This window comes from Bos taurus, chromosome 3 (assembly GCF_002263795.3).
Source record: "Bos taurus isolate L1 Dominette 01449 registration number 42190680 breed Hereford chromosome 3, ARS-UCD2.0, whole genome shotgun sequence".
Lineage (NCBI taxonomy): Eukaryota > Metazoa > Chordata > Mammalia > Artiodactyla > Bovidae > Bos > Bos taurus.
In genome coordinates this window covers 19,438,691-19,457,638 of record NC_037330.1, presented here as the reverse complement: position 1 = coordinate 19,457,638, position 18,948 = coordinate 19,438,691, and the positions used below count along the sequence as shown (strand labels likewise).

General features: G+C 50.8%; 1 protein-coding gene across 1 annotated transcript; it reads right to left on the bottom strand.

The window, feature by feature from the left end:
- Positions 1–6,128: 6,128 nt before the first annotated feature.
- SELENBP1 (selenium binding protein 1) lies at positions 6,129–14,906 on the bottom strand. Its single transcript, NM_001046048.1, has 12 exons — positions 14,830–14,906; positions 12,010–12,066; positions 11,755–11,867; positions 11,296–11,481; positions 10,497–10,617; positions 8,837–9,019; positions 8,376–8,554; positions 7,595–7,673; positions 7,378–7,499; positions 7,032–7,124; positions 6,750–6,868; positions 6,129–6,551 (listed from the first exon to the last, which is right to left on the bottom strand). Exons 1-12 carry the CDS (start codon positions 14,831–14,833, stop codon positions 6,389–6,391), a joined length of 1,419 nt encoding a protein of 472 aa, NP_001039513.1. The 5' UTR covers positions 14,834–14,906; the 3' UTR covers positions 6,129–6,388.
- Positions 14,907–18,948: the final 4,042 nt, after the last annotated feature.

The following is an 18,948-nucleotide window of genomic DNA, read 5'->3' as shown; positions in this document are numbered from 1 at the left end:
TCTCCAGGCAAGAATGCTGGAGTGGGAATGAAGAGATGCAAGAATGAGGAGAACCCCGTGGTTCTCCTCCAGGGGATCTTTCTGACCCAGGGATCTAACCTGGGTCTCCTGCATTGCGGGCAGATTCTTTACTGTCGGAGCCACCAGGGAAGCCCCCTCCCCTGGAGAAGGAAATGGCAACTCACTTTAGTATTCTTGCTGGAAAAATCCCATGGGCAGAGGAACCTGGTGGGCTATATAGTCCATGGAGTTGAAAAAGAGTCAGACATGACTTAGTGACTAAACAATAGCAACAGTGTGTTTTGATGTCTAATGCTGAAACTTTTCCATTATTAGTTTTGTTAACTGAAAAAAATTATTCCTACATAGGGAAGATTATATTTTTCAAATATGGGCACAATAACATTTCTGGTTCCACATGCTATTCCAGAACCTTGCCACTTTCCCATCAAGAAGTGGAGTTTGTTTCTTGTCCCCTTAATTTAGCCTTTGTGAGTGTCTCAATAAATGCATGTGGTGGAAGTGACACTGTATGACTTCCAAGTCTGGGTTAGAACAGGTAATAGCGTTTCTTCTTTCCTGTCTCTTGGGACATGCCCTTGGAAACCAGCCACCATGTTGTGAGGAAGCCACGCAGCCAGATGGAAAGGCCTGTGTATGTCATAGCCCCAGCGGGGGTCCCAGGTGACAGCCAACATCAGTCATCAGACATGTGAGTGAGTGAGCCAGCAAATGGCTCTAGCCTCTAGGCTTTAATTTGCTCCCATTGACGCAGAGTGGACCAGAAACAAGCGGTTCCCATAGAGCCCTTTCTAAATTACAGGTTTGTGAGTAAAAATATTAATCCGCTAAGTTTTGGAGGCCATTTGTTACACAGCAATAGATAACTGAAACAGTGCATTTAAATTTCTAGATTAGTTTTAGAAACATCTTGTCAAGTTTCAGTATAAAACCTTCACTCCTCTGAGGTAACATGTTCTGCTAAGTAGCATCCTGCCCTATTACCCTGTCCTTACAAACACAAGTCTACCTGAATGGAAGTTTTTGTTGAATTTCTTCTTAAAAGTGGGAATTTTACTATATATATGTAAAGTATATACACACGCACACATATCTGCAACTTAACTTTTAAAATAATATTTACTTGTTTTTATTTATTTGGCTGAGCCAGATCTCAGTTGTGGCACGCGGGATCTTCAGTCTTCGTTGTGGCATGTGAACTCTTAATTATGATATGTGGGATCTATTTCCCCAACCAAGAATTGGCGGCATGTGAACTGTGATATATGGGATCTATTTCCTCAACCAAAAATTGAACCTGGGCCCCCTGCATGGGGAGTGCAGAGTCTCAGCCACTGGACCACCAGGAAGTCCCTGCAACTTACTTTTTTTAACCTTACAAAATATTGTACGTATTTGTCTGTCAGGTAGTGTTTAGAGCAGAAAGTCTGCTAAGCATCGAAACCAGTAAGGCAGGGAAGGGACTCCTAAGAGCATGCTGGAGAATGGCCAAGAGCAGATATTTAGAGCATGGAGCCAGGCAATCAAACACATGGATGGTGCAAGGAGGATTATCCTCATTAGTCCCTGAGATGAGTGCAGCTGCCTGAAGATGCCTTTAGGGACCCAACCACAGTGTGTGGGAGGGCTGATCATGCTTGATGGAATGGCAGTGGGGTGGACACTTCCCAGTACTCTCACATCTTTCATCATGGTAGACTGAGGCTACAGCTTTTCTCGGGGCGGAAGGGTGTCCCTGGGCTTAGCAAACTCTCCAGAACCTTCCAGATGGTTTCCTAGGCCAACTTGTGGAGCTGACCATGGTGCTGGCAGGAGATCCCAGGTGATATACCAGAGTTTTCATGTAGCAAGCTCAGTTTTGCTATTGCTCAGTAGCCCAGTGGTGGGCCATGGGGTGGAATCTTCATGAAGACAACAGCGAGAGGTCTTGCCATGGTGGATATATCAGGGATTAGGGGAGACTGGGTCACAGATTGCTGGTGACAGGAGGGCCTCTCTTGTATTTGGAGTGTCTGTTCCAGTGATGTAGGGGCGGAAATAGTGAGATGAGGCCAGGATAAGGATGCAGGTGAAGAGATTTCTTTAAAAAAATAAAATTTTTATTATGAAAAAATTTCAAATATAGAAAAAAGAAAGGAAAACTATAATCCCCATATACACATACCCATCATCCTGCTTTAAGAATTGTCAACATTTGGCCAATCTTGTTTTATCTAGACCTCCTCCACTCTCCAACTCACTCACTCTAGATTATTTAATATAGATATTCATTGTATCATTATAGCTGTTATATATGTGTATATCAAATAATATACTCCTCTGTCCCTGGGATTCTCCAGGCAAGAACACTGGAGTGGGTTGCCATTTCCTTCTCCAATGCATGAAAATGAAAAGTGAAAGTGAATTCGCTCAGTCGTGCCCAACTCTTAGCGACCCCACGGACTGCAGCCTACCAGGCTCCTCCGTCCATGGGATTTTCCAGGCAAGAGTACTGGAGTGGGGTGCCATTGCCTTCTCCCATATATCAAATAGTTCAGGATTTATGTAAATACTTCAGTATGACTAAAAATAAGGACTCTTTTTAACACAGTCCTAATGCCATAATCACGCCTAAAAAATAATCTGTTATTATCATCAAATATCCACTGGGTGTCCAAATTTTTCTAATTTTCTGAAAGAAAATGTATTTTTCTGTGATATGTTCCAAACAATAACAGCAAGGTCCACACATTGCATTACATTTGGTTTTGGTTAATGTTTCTTAAATCTTTCTAATCTACATTCCCTCAGTTTATTTGTTGAGGAAACTGGTCATTTGCTCTATAGAATTTCCCACATTCCCCATTTTTATAATTGCACCTTTATAGTACAATAACCTTTTATTATTGAAAAGTTATGTATTTCTTTGTATTTATTTTATTTTTGGCAGCTCTGAGTCTTCGTTGCTGTGCAGGCTTTCTCCAGTGGCAATCGTTCTCATTGCAGTGGCTTCTCTTGTTGCAGAGCACAGGCTGTAGGCAAGAAGGCTCAGTAGGGGCTCACCAACTCCAGAGCGCAGGCTCGGTTGTTGTGGTGCATGGGCTTAACTGCCTGACAGAATGTGGGATCTTCCCAGACGTGGGATCTTCCAGACCAGGGATCATACCCATGTCCCCTGCATTGGCAAGCGGATTCTTAACCACTGGACCACCAGGGAGGTCCTGTTTTTAACCTTTTAAAACTTGTTCCTCTGTCTCCTTTATTTCCTGTAAACTGACCATGAGCTCTTCAGTCTTGATCAGTTTAATTTTGACTTTTTGGCAAGAATACTTTATGGGTGGTGCTGTGTACTTCCTACTGCATCACATTAAGATGTACTCTTCTTGTGATATAAAGATTAAATAGTGTACTCAGGTTTCATCATCTGATCTAGCCATTCTGAAACCCCATTTTGGTCTTTCATTGAATGGTTTTAGCAGTCACTGATGATTATTGCCTGGATCCAGCTGTCATTAGAGGTTACACATTGGTACTATCCAAATTCTATCACTCCTTCTGAATTTACTAGCTAAAATTCTTTGTTGCTGTTGTTTGGTTGGTTTTTTTCTTCATTTTATTTTTGCCTGGGAGTTGGGAGGCTTTGGGCTTTGGGGCATCAATTTAGGGGCAGCATTTGATGTCCCAGGGACTGATGGGACATGGAGTCCAACCCCTAAAGGCTGTCATGCATTGGGCGAGCTGATGGCTACCCCTCCCCACAGGTCAGGACACCTGGGGCCTGACCGCCTTGGGGTGCTAGGTGCAGGACCATGTCCTGCCTACCAGCTGACATTTTGTAAAGGACTTTGTAAGGGACTTTTCCTCATCAACTACTTGCTTACCCCAAGGCAAGTTCTTTCTGAAGAAGTTTGGTTATCGAAAAGGACAGGGTAGCAACCTAGGAGAGACTTGTGTTGTCTGGGTTTGAGTGCTAAGTCACTTCAATCGTGTCTGACTCTTTGCAACCCCATGAACTATAGCCCACCAGTCTCCTCTGTCCATGGGCTTGTCCAGGCAAGAATACTGGAGTGGGTTGCCATGCCCATCTCTTCCCAACTCAGGGGTTGAATGTCTCTTGTATCTCCTACATTGGCAGGCAGGTTCTTAACCACCAGTACCCCCTGGGAAGCCTGAGACTTCTGTTACGTGTTACATGCTAAGTTGCTCAGTCTTGTCTGACTCTTTGAGGCCTCATGGACTATATCCTGGCAGGCTCTTCTTTGAACTCTGTTGCTGCTGCTGCTGCTGCTAAGTCGCTTCAGTCATGTCTGACTCTGAGCAACCCCATAGACGGCAGCCCACCAGGCTCCCCCGTCCCTGGGATTCTCCAGGCAAGAACACTGGAGTGGGTTGCCATTTCCTTCTCCAATGCATGAAAGTGAAAAGTGAAAGTGAAGTCGCTCAGTCATGTCTGACCCTCAGCGACCCCATGGACCGCAGCCTTCCAGGCTCCTCCATCCATGGGATTTTCCAGGCAAGAGTACTGGAGTGGGACTCTGTTAAGACCCAGTAAATCCCAAGGCTCCCTGAAACTTAGTCATCCTTTACAGTCACTTGTTGATTAAGGCAGAAGCTGGATGCTGAGAGTAGGCAGGAAGTCTCAGTATAATGTGGCATATAATCGAGCTGAGATGAAGTGTTTGTTGCTGTTATTGTTTAGTTGCTAAGTCATGCCTGACTCTTTTGTGACTACCATGGACTGTAGCCTGCCAGGCTCCTCGGTCCATGGGATTTCCCATGCAAGGATACTGGAGTGGGTTGCCATTTCTTCCTGCAGAGGATCTTCCTGACCCAAGGACTGAACTTGTGTCTCCTGCATTGGCAGGTGGATTCTTTCCCACTGAGCCACCAGAGGTAAAGTGTAGGATGTCACTAACCTGGAGCCATTAGGGAAGGAGGTTTTCCCAGGGATATCACGATCTAGCCCAGATGGCAGGTAAGGCAGTGAGAGGGAATCAACACTCAAGTTGAGGTAGATGTTTCAAGGAGCATGTTTAAAGACCTCAGGGAAAGGGAATTTCCCTGATGGTCGAGTGGTTAAGACTCAGTGCCTCCAATTGCTGGGGAACTAAGATCCCACATGCTGCATGGCATGGTCAAAATGAAACATAACCATAAAGACCTCAGAGGGAAAGAGTGCAGCCTGGCCATCTTGGGGGTCTTAGACTATTTCAGTATTTAGAATAAAGACATCTTTGTGGAAGACAGAAAATAAGGTAGATTAATACCTGCATGTTGCTTGGTACTGTCTTGGGTAGAGAGTGAAGGAGTCAATGGAATTACTGCTTGACTGCTGCCTCTTAGATTCCTGAAACTTCCATTGCATTCCTCTTACAAACAACTGATGACTTAATGCAGAGAAAGGAGACATCTCTGATTTGGGCAAGGTTCTAAAACACTGTCCAGGCAAGGAGGGAAGAGTCCTGGGGCCTGGTCTGCTGGGTTGGTTACCTTGAAGTCCCAGCCTTCCTGCCCAGTCTCGTTCCTGTCTTCCAGGTAGGAGGTGACACACCTAACCTCCCCGGACTGGTGTGCTCTCCCAGTCTTGGCAGCAGCATTGGGACCTGACAGCACCATCTATGTCTGGGGTCTAGGGGATCTCCTGTGTGTGACGGGCCATGTTACGTTCTCCTGGGGGTGGTGGATGAGATGGTGGGTTCATTAAAAGAAAGCACAAATTAGCGACTTCCCTGGTGGTCCAGTGGCTAAGATTCCACATTCCCAGTGCAGGGGGTCCAGATTTGATCCCTTGTCAGGGAAGTAGATCCTACATGCCACAATTAAGAGCCTGCACAGCCAAATACATAAACATTTTTTAAAAAATTTAAAAGATTAAAAAAAAATAGTTTAGGAACACCGATAGTCTCACCCTGCCAGCTCTCCTTGTGACAACCGCCTTCAAAACCTTCAGGTTCTATCTGGCCATAAAAATGAGATTTTGGCACCAATGGCATCATACTGTAATCATTGGCATGAACTAGTCATCATAACTACCCCACCCCTTGGTCCTCTTCAGGACTTTCCTGTGCAAGATACAAAGGGTCAACAGAGGAGGAGCCATAGGCCCCCAGAGACAAAGTGATCTCAGGAAGAGGTTCACCAGTTTATTTCTTAGAAAAATCATTTCCAACAGCTCATGTAAAAACAGCACAGTGAGCGGTTTGTGGCTGTGGCAGGCAGATGGAGACATGGCTCACTATATGTCACCAGCCTGGGTTTGGCTTTAAAAGGAAAAGCTGCTAAGGGTCAGAGGCTGAGAGAGTAGAGTGAAGCCAGGTCTCTGCAGAATGGAGGGTTCAAAATGTGGAACCCTCCCTAGGAGCTGGAGCTGGGGGGCTGGGGGGCTGCTTCAGAGCCAGATGTCAGAGCTGCAGTCGCCCCCAGGGTAGCGGAGCTCATGGGCCAGGGCTGGGCCAAGGGGCTCCTTCCCAAAATCCACTAGGAAGTTGGGGTTCAACTTCAGCCCTCCCCTTACTGTGTCTACGTCGATCTGCAGCATCACAGAGCCTTCCCTGGTGGAGACAGGGCAGGAGAAGAAAGAGGTCAGAGGGGGCCACCTCTCCTTCCATCAAAATTAGGCAAGTGTTGGTGGAAGGAGGAGGGCTTCCTGAGGAGGGAGGAGAGTCTGCAAGGCGAGCTGAGGAGTCTTCAGGAAGCCCAACCCCTCTGGGAGAGGAGGGCTGGGAGGGGAGCCCAGGCTGTCTCCTTACCTGATGAGATCAGGGTAAAACTGCTTGTCCCAGGCACTGTACAGCGATGTGGTAACATAGAGACGGGTCCCATCCAAGCTGAGCTGGATCATCTGAGGGCCTCCAGCCACTCGCTTCCCCTTGGGAAAAGCAGGGGTCAGATCCCAGGGTTACAAACAGGTCGTGGGAATCAGTGGCACCACTCAAACCCGGAGAGATATTCAGCTGCGGCCCAGCCCTCTCCCCCATACCTCTCCAGCAGGGATCTGAGGGACCCTTGATCTGTGGGAGAGACAGCCTCACCTTGACCACCAGGGGCTCTGGCTGGCACTTTAGCTCCTGGTCCTCCAAGACCTGCACAGGGCCTCCCTTAACAATGCTGCCCCCGAGGAAGATCTGGATGGGGAGGTGCAGAGCGGAAAGGAGGACAGTGGCGGGCGGTGAGGACATTCCAGGAAGAGCACCTCACTTCCTCACATTCCCCATGTGCAACCACGATTCCCTGTGGTTCTGGCCCGAGCGTCCCTCAGCCCCCATCTCTGTTTTTCCTGCACCTTCTTTATCATCCCCCAGGTACTTTGTACCCTTTGCCTCATGTTTAGACATCTACTTCCTCCCTCCCTCCCTCTCCATCCTGCTGGGACCCCACCTGTCCCACGAGGCGGGGCCTCTTGGGGTCAGAGATGTCATACTGTCGCAGGTCCCCGTGCAGCCAGTTGCTGAAGTAGAGGAAGCGGTCGTCCAGGGACAGCAGGATGTCAGTGATCAGGCCTGGGGGTACAGGGTGGGGTCCAGAGGCTTTAGGGACTCTTGTTCCCCAGCCCAGGAACCAACGTTCCAATTCCCATGCTCCCCCGAGCACTCACTTGGCATTTCAGGCAGTATCCAACCCTTCACTTTCTTGGGGGGCACCTGGATCACCTTCTCCACTGACCAAGTCCCTCCCTGCGTTGGGGTTAAGAGGCAGAGAGGGGAGCCTGTCAGAGTCGGGTGATGGGTGTCAGGTCTAGGTCCCCCTAGAGTGTACCGTCTGCAGAGAGACAGTAGGTATAGGGTCTTGCCACTAGGGTCTAACTCCCATGCAGACCTTCCTAAGGCAGGGATCATGTCTGCTTTCCCTTTGTGTTCCCAGCAGTTAGCACAGAGTGTGTGTGTGTGCTAAGTTGCTTAAGCTGTGTCCAACTCTTTGCGACCCTACGGACCTCAGTCCTCCAGGTTCCTCTGTCCATGGGGTTCTCCTGGCAAGAATCCTGGAGTGGTTGCTGTATCAGGGTTGCTGTGCCTTGATCCAGGGGTTCTTCTCAACCCAGGGATTAAACCCATGTCTCTTTACATCTACCTGCATTGGCAGGTGGGTTCTTTACCACTAGCACCACCCTGGGAAGCCCTAGCACAGTGCCTGACTCACTAAATATTTTTTGAATGAATGAACGAATATGGCCAGTTGGGGCTTAGGGAGAAATTAGCCTAGGACAGAGAAGAGAGGCAGGGCAGGTGGCCTTATTTTTAATTCCTGGGAAGTCTGGGTTGGTGGAGCCAGAGGAGGAGGAGGCCTGGGTCACCCTGAGGGAGAAGGGAGGGCACAGTACGGAAGCTGGCAGAGAGTTGATAGGACTGCTGGGAGGAGAGGGCCAGAGCTCACATCACCTGGTTCTTGTAGAAGCGCTGGATGTTGGAGCCAAGGGCACAGCCCACGAAGCCCTGGTCAGCGGCCGGGTTGTGTAGGAAGCGGATCTCCAGGGGGATGAGACCGTCCTGCAGAGTCAGGGTCTGCACCCTCTCATGGCGCTGCCAGTCCCACACGTATAAGTGTTGCCCATACAGCCCTGGGGTGGAGACACGGCCGAAAGATGGAATCAGGATCAGGGCAGGAGAGCCTGGGCCAAGGCTGGGGCCCAGCCCAGGGTAGAAGGATGAAAGATGGGTTGGAGGGATCAGAAGGATGCTTGAGCAAGTCAAGCACTCAGCACATCCTATACCATCACCCCAAGGTTCCAGGATCCACATGAGGGAAATAAGATGGCTGGAGAGTGGGGGTTTGGAAGAGAAAAGCAGGGGTTCATGTGAGCAGGCTCCAGCCAGCCCATGGGTATACGGGGGATTCTCACCTGCCTCCACATCAGCAGGGTTGAAGCCATCTCGTAAGACATTGGGAGCTGCCCATTCAGTACTGATCATGACATTGTGTCGAGGTTGGTACCAGAAGTCATAGCCCATAGGCGCAGCACCTCCAGGTTGCTCCCACGTCCCCTTCACCTCAAATGTCTCTCCATCCAGGAGCACAAAACCCCCTGAGCAGTGAGGAAAGTAGAGCGGTAGATAGAGGTGGTGGAGACAGGACCCGTATCCAGCCCTCACCCCAGGCCTGTCCAAGAGGCTCCAAGCCCATCACCTGGTGCCCCTCCTCCCACTGGGTGTGCCAGGTCCTTAGATTCAGGAGGTGGATTTGGCCACCTGTCCAAAGGGTCCCACCCAGAAGGCCAGATGAAAGGTGGGGACTTGCTCTGGTGTTCCTGCCTTTCATCAGTTCATCCCTCTCCCAGACCAAAGGGTTCATTTTTCCTCCCTTGTGCCAGGATCTTTTAGTACACTGTACCCTATGCTTCCTCTGCCCAGTCTCCTACTTTCAGTGTAGGATTCCTGCCAGAGTCTAAACTCCATTCAGCTCACTACATTTTTTTAGACAAAGAAAATGCTATTTATTTGTAATTTGACACGAGTGCCCACTGTTTTTCCCTACCTGAGTAGGTTGTGACACCTTGCCATTTCTTTGCAAATGTAAATAGATGTCTACTCCTAAGTGTTCTTAAATCTTGGAATGTCATGCAACACGTCTTCTGGAAAAAGCAGTTAAATGGAGTCTAATGCAGTAACCTTGATCTAATGCAGTCTAATGCAGTAATCTACTGCAGTCTAATGCAGTAATCAGTAAGGCCATCCATGACCTTAACTGATAGTTCACTCCAAGCCCTTTGGATGGAAAGCTCTGGTGAAACAGGTGAGGCTGGGAGAGAAGCAGTACACCACAGTGATTAAGACATAATTGGGGAGGCACAGTGCCAGGTTTGAGTTCTAGCTCTGCTACTTAATAGCTGCTGACTTAATCAGTCTGCACCCCAGGTTCTTAACATGTGAAACAGGGATCACAGTAGCATCTGTCTCGTAGGTCGCGTCTGGCACATAGTAGACATTTCGTGTAAAAGGTATTGATCACACCATAAGTGAGCAAGTAGCTATGACAATTAAGGATCCCAAGGATTGTAAGATTTGCTCTTGAATTTGGGAAGGCTGATATTAAATGTATCTGTTTTCTGAGGCCATGTCTGTACTCTCTCACATTCCCCATGGCAGATCAGAACTTGTAAGTGAATTCATCATTCAAGGCTCATCCTCATAAAAATAATTGAAACAACTGAAGTTACACACATATGTGCTAAGTTGTTTCAGTTTTGTCTGACTGTGTTCAACCCTATGGACTCCAGCCCACCAGGTTTCTCTGTCCATGGGGTTCTCTAGGCAGCAATACTGGAGTGGGTTGCCCTGCCCTCCTCCAGGGGATCTTCCCGGCCCAGGGATCGAACCCACATCTCTTACGTCAATCTGCACTGGCAGCTAAGTTCTTTACCACTAGTGCCAGCTGGGAAGACCAAAGTTACATGATTATTATTTAAATACTGGATGAGACCCACCCTCTGATTCTCCCCGGAAGGTCATTCCGTCCCTCCCGTAGTTTGGAATCTGCTTCCCTCACAGGTGTGCCTACAATACCTTTGCCATTGCCCCTGGGGTCTCCCAGGGCACTGATCATCACCTCCCCACTGGCCAGACAGTGGCTGGTGTGGAGGTAGCTCAGGTCACACTTGGCATGGATCTCCTCGGGCTCAACGACCTGGAGAGGGGTAAGGAATGATGTCAGAAACCAACAGGGCCAGGAGTCTCCACTCTTTACTCCTCCCCTCCCACACTTCCATTTGCTGACCCACCCTCTTTTCCTTTCAAACATGGACACAATTTTCTCTGTAGGAATATGGCAAAGGTTCAGTCTGCAGAGCAGCAGTGGCGTCAGAGAGACTGACAACTCTCTGGCAGAAAGCTGGAATTTCTCTCCTCCCTCCTTCCCATTCCTCCCCAGTCTTGAGGGCATTCACAGCCCTTTGAGACCATAAGCTCCTCCCAGGCTGGGAGGATGCCAGTGTCAGTTCTGTATCACCAGCGGCCAGCAGTGAGCGCCTGGCACAAAGAGGGCACTCAGCAAAGTGTTGAAAGGAGGGATCAGAGGCTCCGCCTAAGGGAAACCCTGGGCTCACTAACTCACTGGGGAAGAAATGGCTCCTTCAGCTCAGAGTGAAAAACAAGAGCCTCCTTCCTCCCTTGTGGTGCCCCTGGGTGACAATGACCCAGCACACTTGGTAACTCTCCTCCAAAGTCCAGCCCCGCTCCCTGCTGCTGAGCCTGACCCTGTGCAGGGGCCCGAGGCAGCTGCTGTAGGGGCGGCTTTCCTGCCCATAGGCTGCCCCAGGTGCTGAGCACATTAGGGGCTCAGAGCTGGCTGGGGCAGAGGACGTGCCTTGTGCAGCTTTGGAGCACGGGGCTCAGTGGCCACATCCACCACATAGACTCGGGAGGAGATGAGGCTGGGCAGCAACAGCTTGGTGCGCGACTTGGTGCTGTCCCCAAAGCAGCTGCTGCAGGTGTTCCATCCCGAGTGATGCAGTTCGTCCTTCAGGTTGGGCATGGGCAGCCGGTGGATGACCTAGCAGAGGACAGCGGGTATGGGCGGTGCTTATCCAGACCATGCCTCTGTGTGCTTTTCAAAAGAGGCTCCCTGGACCCACTGCAGCTGGCAGCAGAGCACCGCCTTGATTCCAGCACTGACCTTGCACATGGGTGGGGGTGCTCTTCTGCAATGAGCAACCTGAACAACCAGACCCAGAGAGGGTGAAGAAGGATGGGGTGGGGAGGGGACTGTCAGAGCAATCTAGAGGAGGGGGTCTTAGGGCCCGCTGGCGTCCAAGCGCCACCTCACCTGGGAATACTGGGGAGACTTGGGGTTGACGTCCACAGTGGCCAGGTAATCCGGGGCTTCAGTGCCCGTGTTTCGGTAAATGCAGGGCAGGTAGACAAGCTCCTCCCTGGGTCCTAGAGGGTAGAAAGCAGGCAGTGGGGGTGATGTGCTGGGGAGGAGGGCCAGACCAGTGCTGGTGTGCCAGCAACGGGGTCAGTAACAGGCACTGGCTTGCCCACCCCTGGGGATGCTGGATCTCAGCCTTCTCACACTTACCTTTCATGGCCTCCAGAGGGGAAGGGTAGCCAGGTCCGCATTTCCCACATTTGGTAGCTGTGGAAACAATGGGGCTTGTTGGCTGGCCCACGCTCTGGAGGGCAAAGGCTCCTTCCTTACATGCTGCACCCCCCAGTCCTCCCATCCCACCACTGGCCAAGGCAGAGGAACCGTCCCAGGTCCCCTCCAGACCTTCCTGAGTGTGTGGGAGTGGTGGGGAGAGTTGCAGAGATATATTTGAAGGTGCACGACCCTCAAGCAGGACCCAGGGGAGGCAGGAGAAGGGTAAGTGCAGGGGAGGCTGTGTGGTGCAATGGTTATGACATTGACTTGGGTCCCCATCTCAGCTGGTTGGTCACTGACTGGCCATGGGAACTTAGACACATCACTTTACCTCCTTGGCCTCAGTTTTCACATCATCTGTAAGAAGAGGGTAATAAGAATACCACAGTAGGCTTGTATAAGAAATAAACCAGGAGTTGAAGTCAAGCATGAGGCTGTGTACTTGCCTGGGAGCAGCCAGTTAACCCTGGTTGTGCTTGAGGAACAGCCCTCAGGTGGCGCCTGTTCATCTCATTTCACTTGAAAGGCATCTAAGCCAGGAATTCGGATACTTCCTGCTTCCCTCCCCTCTGGGTCCTGAACCTCAGGCTGCCAGCCGGCGCTAGGGTTATATAACCAAGAGTCTGGGAAGAGTTAGGAGGCTGAAGTTCAAGGCTGCAGGACAGACACCAGCTGAAGATCCTTAGACCAGTTTCTACCCCTGTGTGGGCCCCATCCACTTGGTTTATCTGTAAGCCAACCCTGGAGAGTTCAGATGCCCAACCACCAGAGCTGTAGGAAGTGGCCCTCCTTGTCCCCTGAAGTCTGGCAAGAGAAGCCACGTGGATCTAGGGGACCACAGTCAGGAACCAAAGTCAGTCCCTGACAAGGATGGCTACCACTAGGCATTAAGCATCAGGATTTGGGGCCTAATCTGGAGGAAGGGCTGAGGAATAAACTGAGGGAGTTGTAGGCCAAAAAAAACCCTGGAGTGGAGTTCACAGGACTTGACACGGCCTCCCTGCCTGGAGCCTGGCCAGTCTGGCCACTGCTCCAGAGTCCAATTTCCACTGGTACCTGGGCTCAGGCCCTCAGCCAGGGAGCCAGGTCCCCTACTTGCAGCAGCCACATGACTTAGGAGTCTAAAAGGCAGTAACAGCAATGGAGAGTCCAGAGTGTGCTTTCAAAGTCCAGGTTTGACATCTACTCTCTCCATTTTCTCCCCCTTTGCCTAAAAGGGCTAATAATACCTCACCTTCTTCTTTAAGTGGCTGTGAAAGCCAAACGAGACAAAGTATTCAGAAGTACTTTCAGGTGAGAAATGTTGTATAAATATGGGGAGAGCTGTGCCAGAGATCCAAGGCAGTGCCTGGTGTTCAGAGAGAGGGCTGGGCTGGACTGGGACAGGTGAGGCCCAGCCCCAAGGAATTAATACTTGTTCAGCTCTACAACCAAGCTGTGTCAGGATTTGGCACAGGTGAGGGGGAGGGGAAGGAGCTTGCCAGAAACAGAATGGAAGGAGGTTCAAAACTCCAAGACCTCAAGGGACTTCCCTGGTGGTCCACTGGTTAAGAATCTGACTTGCAGTGCAGGGGATGTGGGTTCGATCCCTAGTTGGGGAATTCAGATTCTGCAGGCAGTAAGGCTACTAAGCCCACAGCTCTGGAACCCATGCACCACAACTAGAGAACCCTCGCTGCAATTAAAAGACCCCTGGTGCTGCAACTAGGACCCCATGCAGCCAAATAAATAAATAAAAATATTAAAAAAAAAAACAACTCCAAGACATCAAGACAGAGATACAAAAACTGCAAAGCCAGAGACTGAGAGAGAAGTAAAGGTATGAAGGAGGTGTGTTGTGAAGGAGGTATTGCCCCTAAGCACTATCCTCCCATCCCAGAGCCCAAGTGCCCCATGCCGCAACACCCACAGCATTTCTCCCAGTCAGGGTCAGGCCCTGTGAGCCACTCAGACTCCACTGATCATCAGTCCTCTTTCTCGGGGAGCATCTATCTTAAGCATCTCAAGCAACATCTCTGACTATCTTTGGGTTTGAGATGAGCCCAGGGGTTCTTCCAAAGCCAGGCTGGCTTGTTGGGCATTCCACCAGCACAGGAAAGAGCCAGGTCCTAGGAGGCAAGAACCTCAATACTCCCAAGCAGACCCAGGCTCCTCCTCAGCCTGACATCAAGAAGTCCACGCATAGGGGAATAGGAGAGCTTGCAGACTTGGAGAACTGAGAAGGTGGAGGCACTGAAACAGTCTGAAACAGCCTTTCTCCCCTGCCCCCCGTTTTAAGAGAGTGTGGGGGCTCCCTGACCTCCCTCCTGGAGTGATTGGTGGGGCAGGATAGCTAGAGAGCCCCCTGGCCACGGAAGGCCGGGTTCCCTAGTCCCTGCAGTGAGAAGCTGGCCTAGGACTGAATCAGGGTTGTCAGTCTCCCATGGTAACTGTCAGAGACCGTACAGTAGCTCTTAAGTGCCCTCACCCGTACGTATTTTCTCAGCTGCAGCAAGGCGCCCTGGTCCCAGGTTGCAGCTGGGGAGCTGGGTGGGAGCCCAAGGTCACCCTTCCCAGCAGTCCCTCTGCCTTCCCAGACAGACGATTCCAGAACTTTGGTTCTGGGAAATGCAGGGGTCGGGGTGGGGTGGCGACAGTGGAGCAGAGCCGGGCAGCTCCCTCCGCTAACCAGCTCCCGCTCCAGGTTTTCGGTCACTTCCTGGTGGGGGGCGGGCCAGCGGCGGGCAGCGCACGGTGGTCAGAAGCCCCGCTCCTTACCCATGCTGCTCGCTGGTGCGCTTTGCTCCCGAGGGGTCTGCCAGGAGTGGGCAGAGAGAGAAGGTTGTGCAGGTGTCCAGGCTGGCTGGCTGTGCGGGAAAGGGGCACCGGGACGGAATTTATACAAACAATTGGGGTGGGCGGGGCAGGGGGAGGGCCCGGGCCGCAGCTAGGCGGGAATGACGGATAGCGGCTGGCTAGCTGGGGCACTTTCAAATGGCCTGGGCAGCTGTTTGTGTGAGAGTGCAAGTGTGTGTGCGAAGGAACCTGAGCGTGTGCAGATGTGCGCTATGTCTGAGCACGTTTCCCTTCAGCGGGGTGGGGGCCTGGCCATGTGCTTTTGTGTATCTGGGCGGGTTTTCGCTCCTGTATACCTGTGTGCTGCCTGCGTGTATGTGTAAGTGCCTGCGGGAGTGTGTATTTGTGTCAGTGTGGCTATGTGAGGGTGCTTGTGTGTGCCTGTGTACATCTGTGTACCTGCCAGAATGTTTATGCCTTTATGGGCATGGGCATGTGTATTGGCATGAGTGTGTATGCTCACACGTTTCTGGATCTCTAAACACTCATCTCTGCACGTGGACCTGACTCTTGGCATTCAGAGACCCTGAGGACTGTGGACTCATTTGCTCCCCAATCCACAGCCAGGGTCAGCTCCCTCCTGAGGTTCCTTCTTATTCCAGACATTTGTGTTCCCCTACCACAGCTGCCCTGACAGGGGCCAGGGCGGGGTTGTGTGTCCAGGTTCCACCTTCCCCAGACCCATTAGCTCCTCATAAGCTTTGAAGTGGAAAGAAGCTTGGCAGTGCTCATTACTACCCTCTACTACCCTCGTAAACCTCAGAAGGTGAAAGTGGAATGCTCCCCCTCACCTCCTACCCTGGTGCCCCAACAACTCCTTAGGGCAGCATAGCAGGGCCCAAGGACAGCCCAGCGTGATGCCATTGTCCCTAGCTGACCGTGACAGGCCCTAAAACTCAGGCTCTCCATCTATCCAGGATATAGTTCTCCAACTGGAGGATTCCATGACTTCTGAGCCTGCTAATAGAGTGTCCCAGCTCCTAGGCAAATGACAGCTACTTGTTCAAGAACTGAGGGATGGTTAAAGCCTGATCCCTTATCTCTCTGGGGGCTGCCCTCATCTGGGGAGTGAGGGTTTAGAGAGCTGGAAAAGAGGACCCCCACAAATTGCTGTGCATCTCGAAACCAAGGGCCCCCTCTGTCATCAAACTTGGCTACGTGACTGGAGTAACCCCCACGCCCTTCTTCTAGGAACCTGCTGGCTCTGGTCTCAGGAAGCCTCTTTCATCTCCTGGATGAAAGCTCTGCCCTGAAGTTTTTATTGGAGAGTAAAAGTAACAATGTTTGGGCTTGAGGTTGCCTGTCGAAAAGAGCCACAGGGCTTCTAAACCAGAGTGGCAGGCAGGAAAGCGAGGCTGGGCTTTGGTGTGTGGTGTGATGGGTGTCTGGCCTCCTGGTTCCCATGGGTGAGGGATCATTTGACTCAAGGGAAGATGCTCTGTGGCTGCCCATGACCGGGGTCCTCCCTTATCCCCTCATCCCCAGTGTCACTCAGCCCCTCTTGGCTCTTTCCTGCTTCTACATCCTCGCCATTGTACTGTCACCCAGGCAGCTGACAAGGGGGTGCAGCTGTCCCACAGGCAGTGGCCCCTCAGGGCTACTTCTTCACCTTTGCCAGCTTCCTGCTTCCAGGCTGCCTCCACTCACCCTGCCCCATCCCTCTGGCCACCCTCATTCTGGGGTCTCTATTGCCCACCTCTTCTCTACTCTTCTACTTTTTGGCTTGAGGGAGACTAACAGCCAAGATCTGAAAGAGAAAGAACCCTCAGCACCCCCCTTATCAATAGTTCTTAACTTCAAAGAAGCTATTATTTAGCTTGTCCCAGAGTCTGTCACGCAATGCAAGTTCTCTCATGCCCTGCGGCTCCACACTCTCACCTCTAGCCTCTTCCTGTGATTTTCTCTCAGAATCCTCACTCCAGAGCCTGAAAAGTTCTGGGGAAAGTTGTCCCAATCGGGGCTGCAGGTAGAGGCAATCCAGGGTCAGGGTTCAGACTGATAATGATAACGGAGAAGTGCCTTGGTGTATTTGCTTCTTTGGGTATGAACAGGGCTTGGGGTAAACTGTACCCCAATCAGCACGGGTCTCCTGAGTGCCCCTAGTGCTGCTTCTCAGGAATTTCAGGGATCCCTTTCCTGAAACAGAGGCCAACTGGAGCTGGGCGAGTTGGACTTCAGTCTACTCACCTGGGTGGCCCTGCATGACGCCCTGACTCTGGGCATCCCCCAGCCCGAAACTGGGTGCTTGGGAAGGCTGGCAGGGTGGGTGTATTCCTTCTGTTGTTTAAAGCCCCAGAGAGGCACAGTGATTATTAGAGGTGATAGGTTATCAGGTTAACAACTAGACAGCCAGGCGATTGTGTAACCGATTGTGTAACCGCTGCCCGAGCTTTGGCTGTGGCCTCCACAAACAGGAAGTGGGGTGTTCCTGGCTGAAGTGGGTGGTCCTGGAGCCGCAGCCACAGGGGGCGGGGGTGGGGGGCACTGCTGGTCCCCCCTTTTTCTTTCACCTGAAGCCCGATTTCTTTGGGGCCCTGAGAACATTGACGGGGAAACGGGGAATTGAGGAAAGAAGTACTAAACCCAGTGAAGGGAAGGGGGAGGAAATGATGAACAACATGATGTTTTTACAAAAGAAAAGAAACCTTGGTGTTCTTCATCTCTAGCAGAACAAAAGTGACAGGGAAGCAGTCGCAATTGGCCTGGGAGTGATGTTGGGAAGAAAGAAAAATTAAGTTATGAAATCTCCTCCTACGCACCAACCCTTGTCTAGCGTCCAGTTTAACCCTGTCCCAACCCACTCTTGTAAGTAAATCATCTTTTCTCTTACAAAGAAACTGAGGCTCAGAGAGGGTCAAGGCAACTGACAGATGGTATGGCAGGATTTCCATCCAGATCTGCCTGATTGAGGAGCTCACAGTTTTTATAATCATTCCTTGGCATTTCTGTGTTTTGTTTTGCTTTGTTTGGTTGAAGGAGGAGGGTGGGGAGCACAGAAGGAATGTGGAAAGCTGTGGTGTTTTGTTTCTGAGAAATCTCAGAACATGGAGAGTTTTTTCTTGAAAGGGGGAGAGGAGTGAGGAAGCAGATGTCCTCAGCTTGGAACTGTGCAGTCTTGGTGGGGGGAGTGGTGAAAACTCCCCGGTGCTCCAGGAAAGACTGGGAGCATATACATCTGAATGCCAGCCTGGTTAGCTTTGGAAAGAGGCAATGAAAGGAAGGGGATAATTTTCCATTATTTAAAAAATATACTTGTGCATTTTAAAAGATAACCAGCATGGGGAATTCCCTGGCGGTCTGGGGGTTAGGACTCAGTACTGTCAATGCTGTGACCAGGTTTCAAGCCCTGGTCAGGGAACTAAAATCCCACAAGCTGCACAGCCAAAACAAAGGTGTGGCCAAAAAGAAGAAAAGAAAAGAGAACAAGTATGTGTTACTTTTGTAAACAAACTCCAAGTAAAGGTATTAGAACAAAACAAACACAGGTCAGTTCAGTCGCTCAGTCGTGTCCGACTCTTCGCGACCCCATGAATCGCAGCACCCAGGCCTCCCTGTCCATCACCAACTCCCAGAGTTCACCCAGACTCACGTCCATCGAGTCAGTGATGCCATCCAGCCATCTCATCCTCTGCCGTCCCCTTCTCCTCCTGCCCCCAATCCCTCCCAGCATCAGAGTCTTTTCCAATGAGTCAACTCTTCTCATGAGGTGGCCAAAGTACTGGAGTTTGAGCTTTAGCATCATTCCTTCCAAAGAACACCCAGGGCTGATCTCCTTCAGAATGGACCGGTTGGTTCTCCCTGCAGTCCAAGGGACTCTCAAGAGTCTTCTCCAACACCACAGTTCAAAAGCATCAATTCTTCGGCACTCAGCCTTCTTCACAGCCCAACTCTCACATCCATACATGACCACTGGAAAAACCATAGCCTTGACTAGACGGACCTTTGTTGGCAAAGTAATGTCTCTGCTTTTCAATATGCTATCTAACACATATATATTAATATTAGAGAGAGGAAGGAAGGAAGGAAGGAAGGAAGAAAGGA

What these genes read in the sequence shown, in the direction of transcription:
- SELENBP1 (NM_001046048.1), bottom strand. An exon ending in AGCGCTTCTACAAGAACCAG is followed by an intron (nt 7,674 to 8,375) that starts GTGATGTGAGCT and finishes ACCCCAACGCAG; the next exon opens with GGAGGGACTTGGTCAGTGGA. An exon ending in CAGAGCCCCTGGTGGTCAAG is followed by an intron (nt 6,869 to 7,031) that starts GTGAGGCTGTCT and finishes GCTTTTCCCAAG; the next exon opens with GGGAAGCGAGTGGCTGGAGG.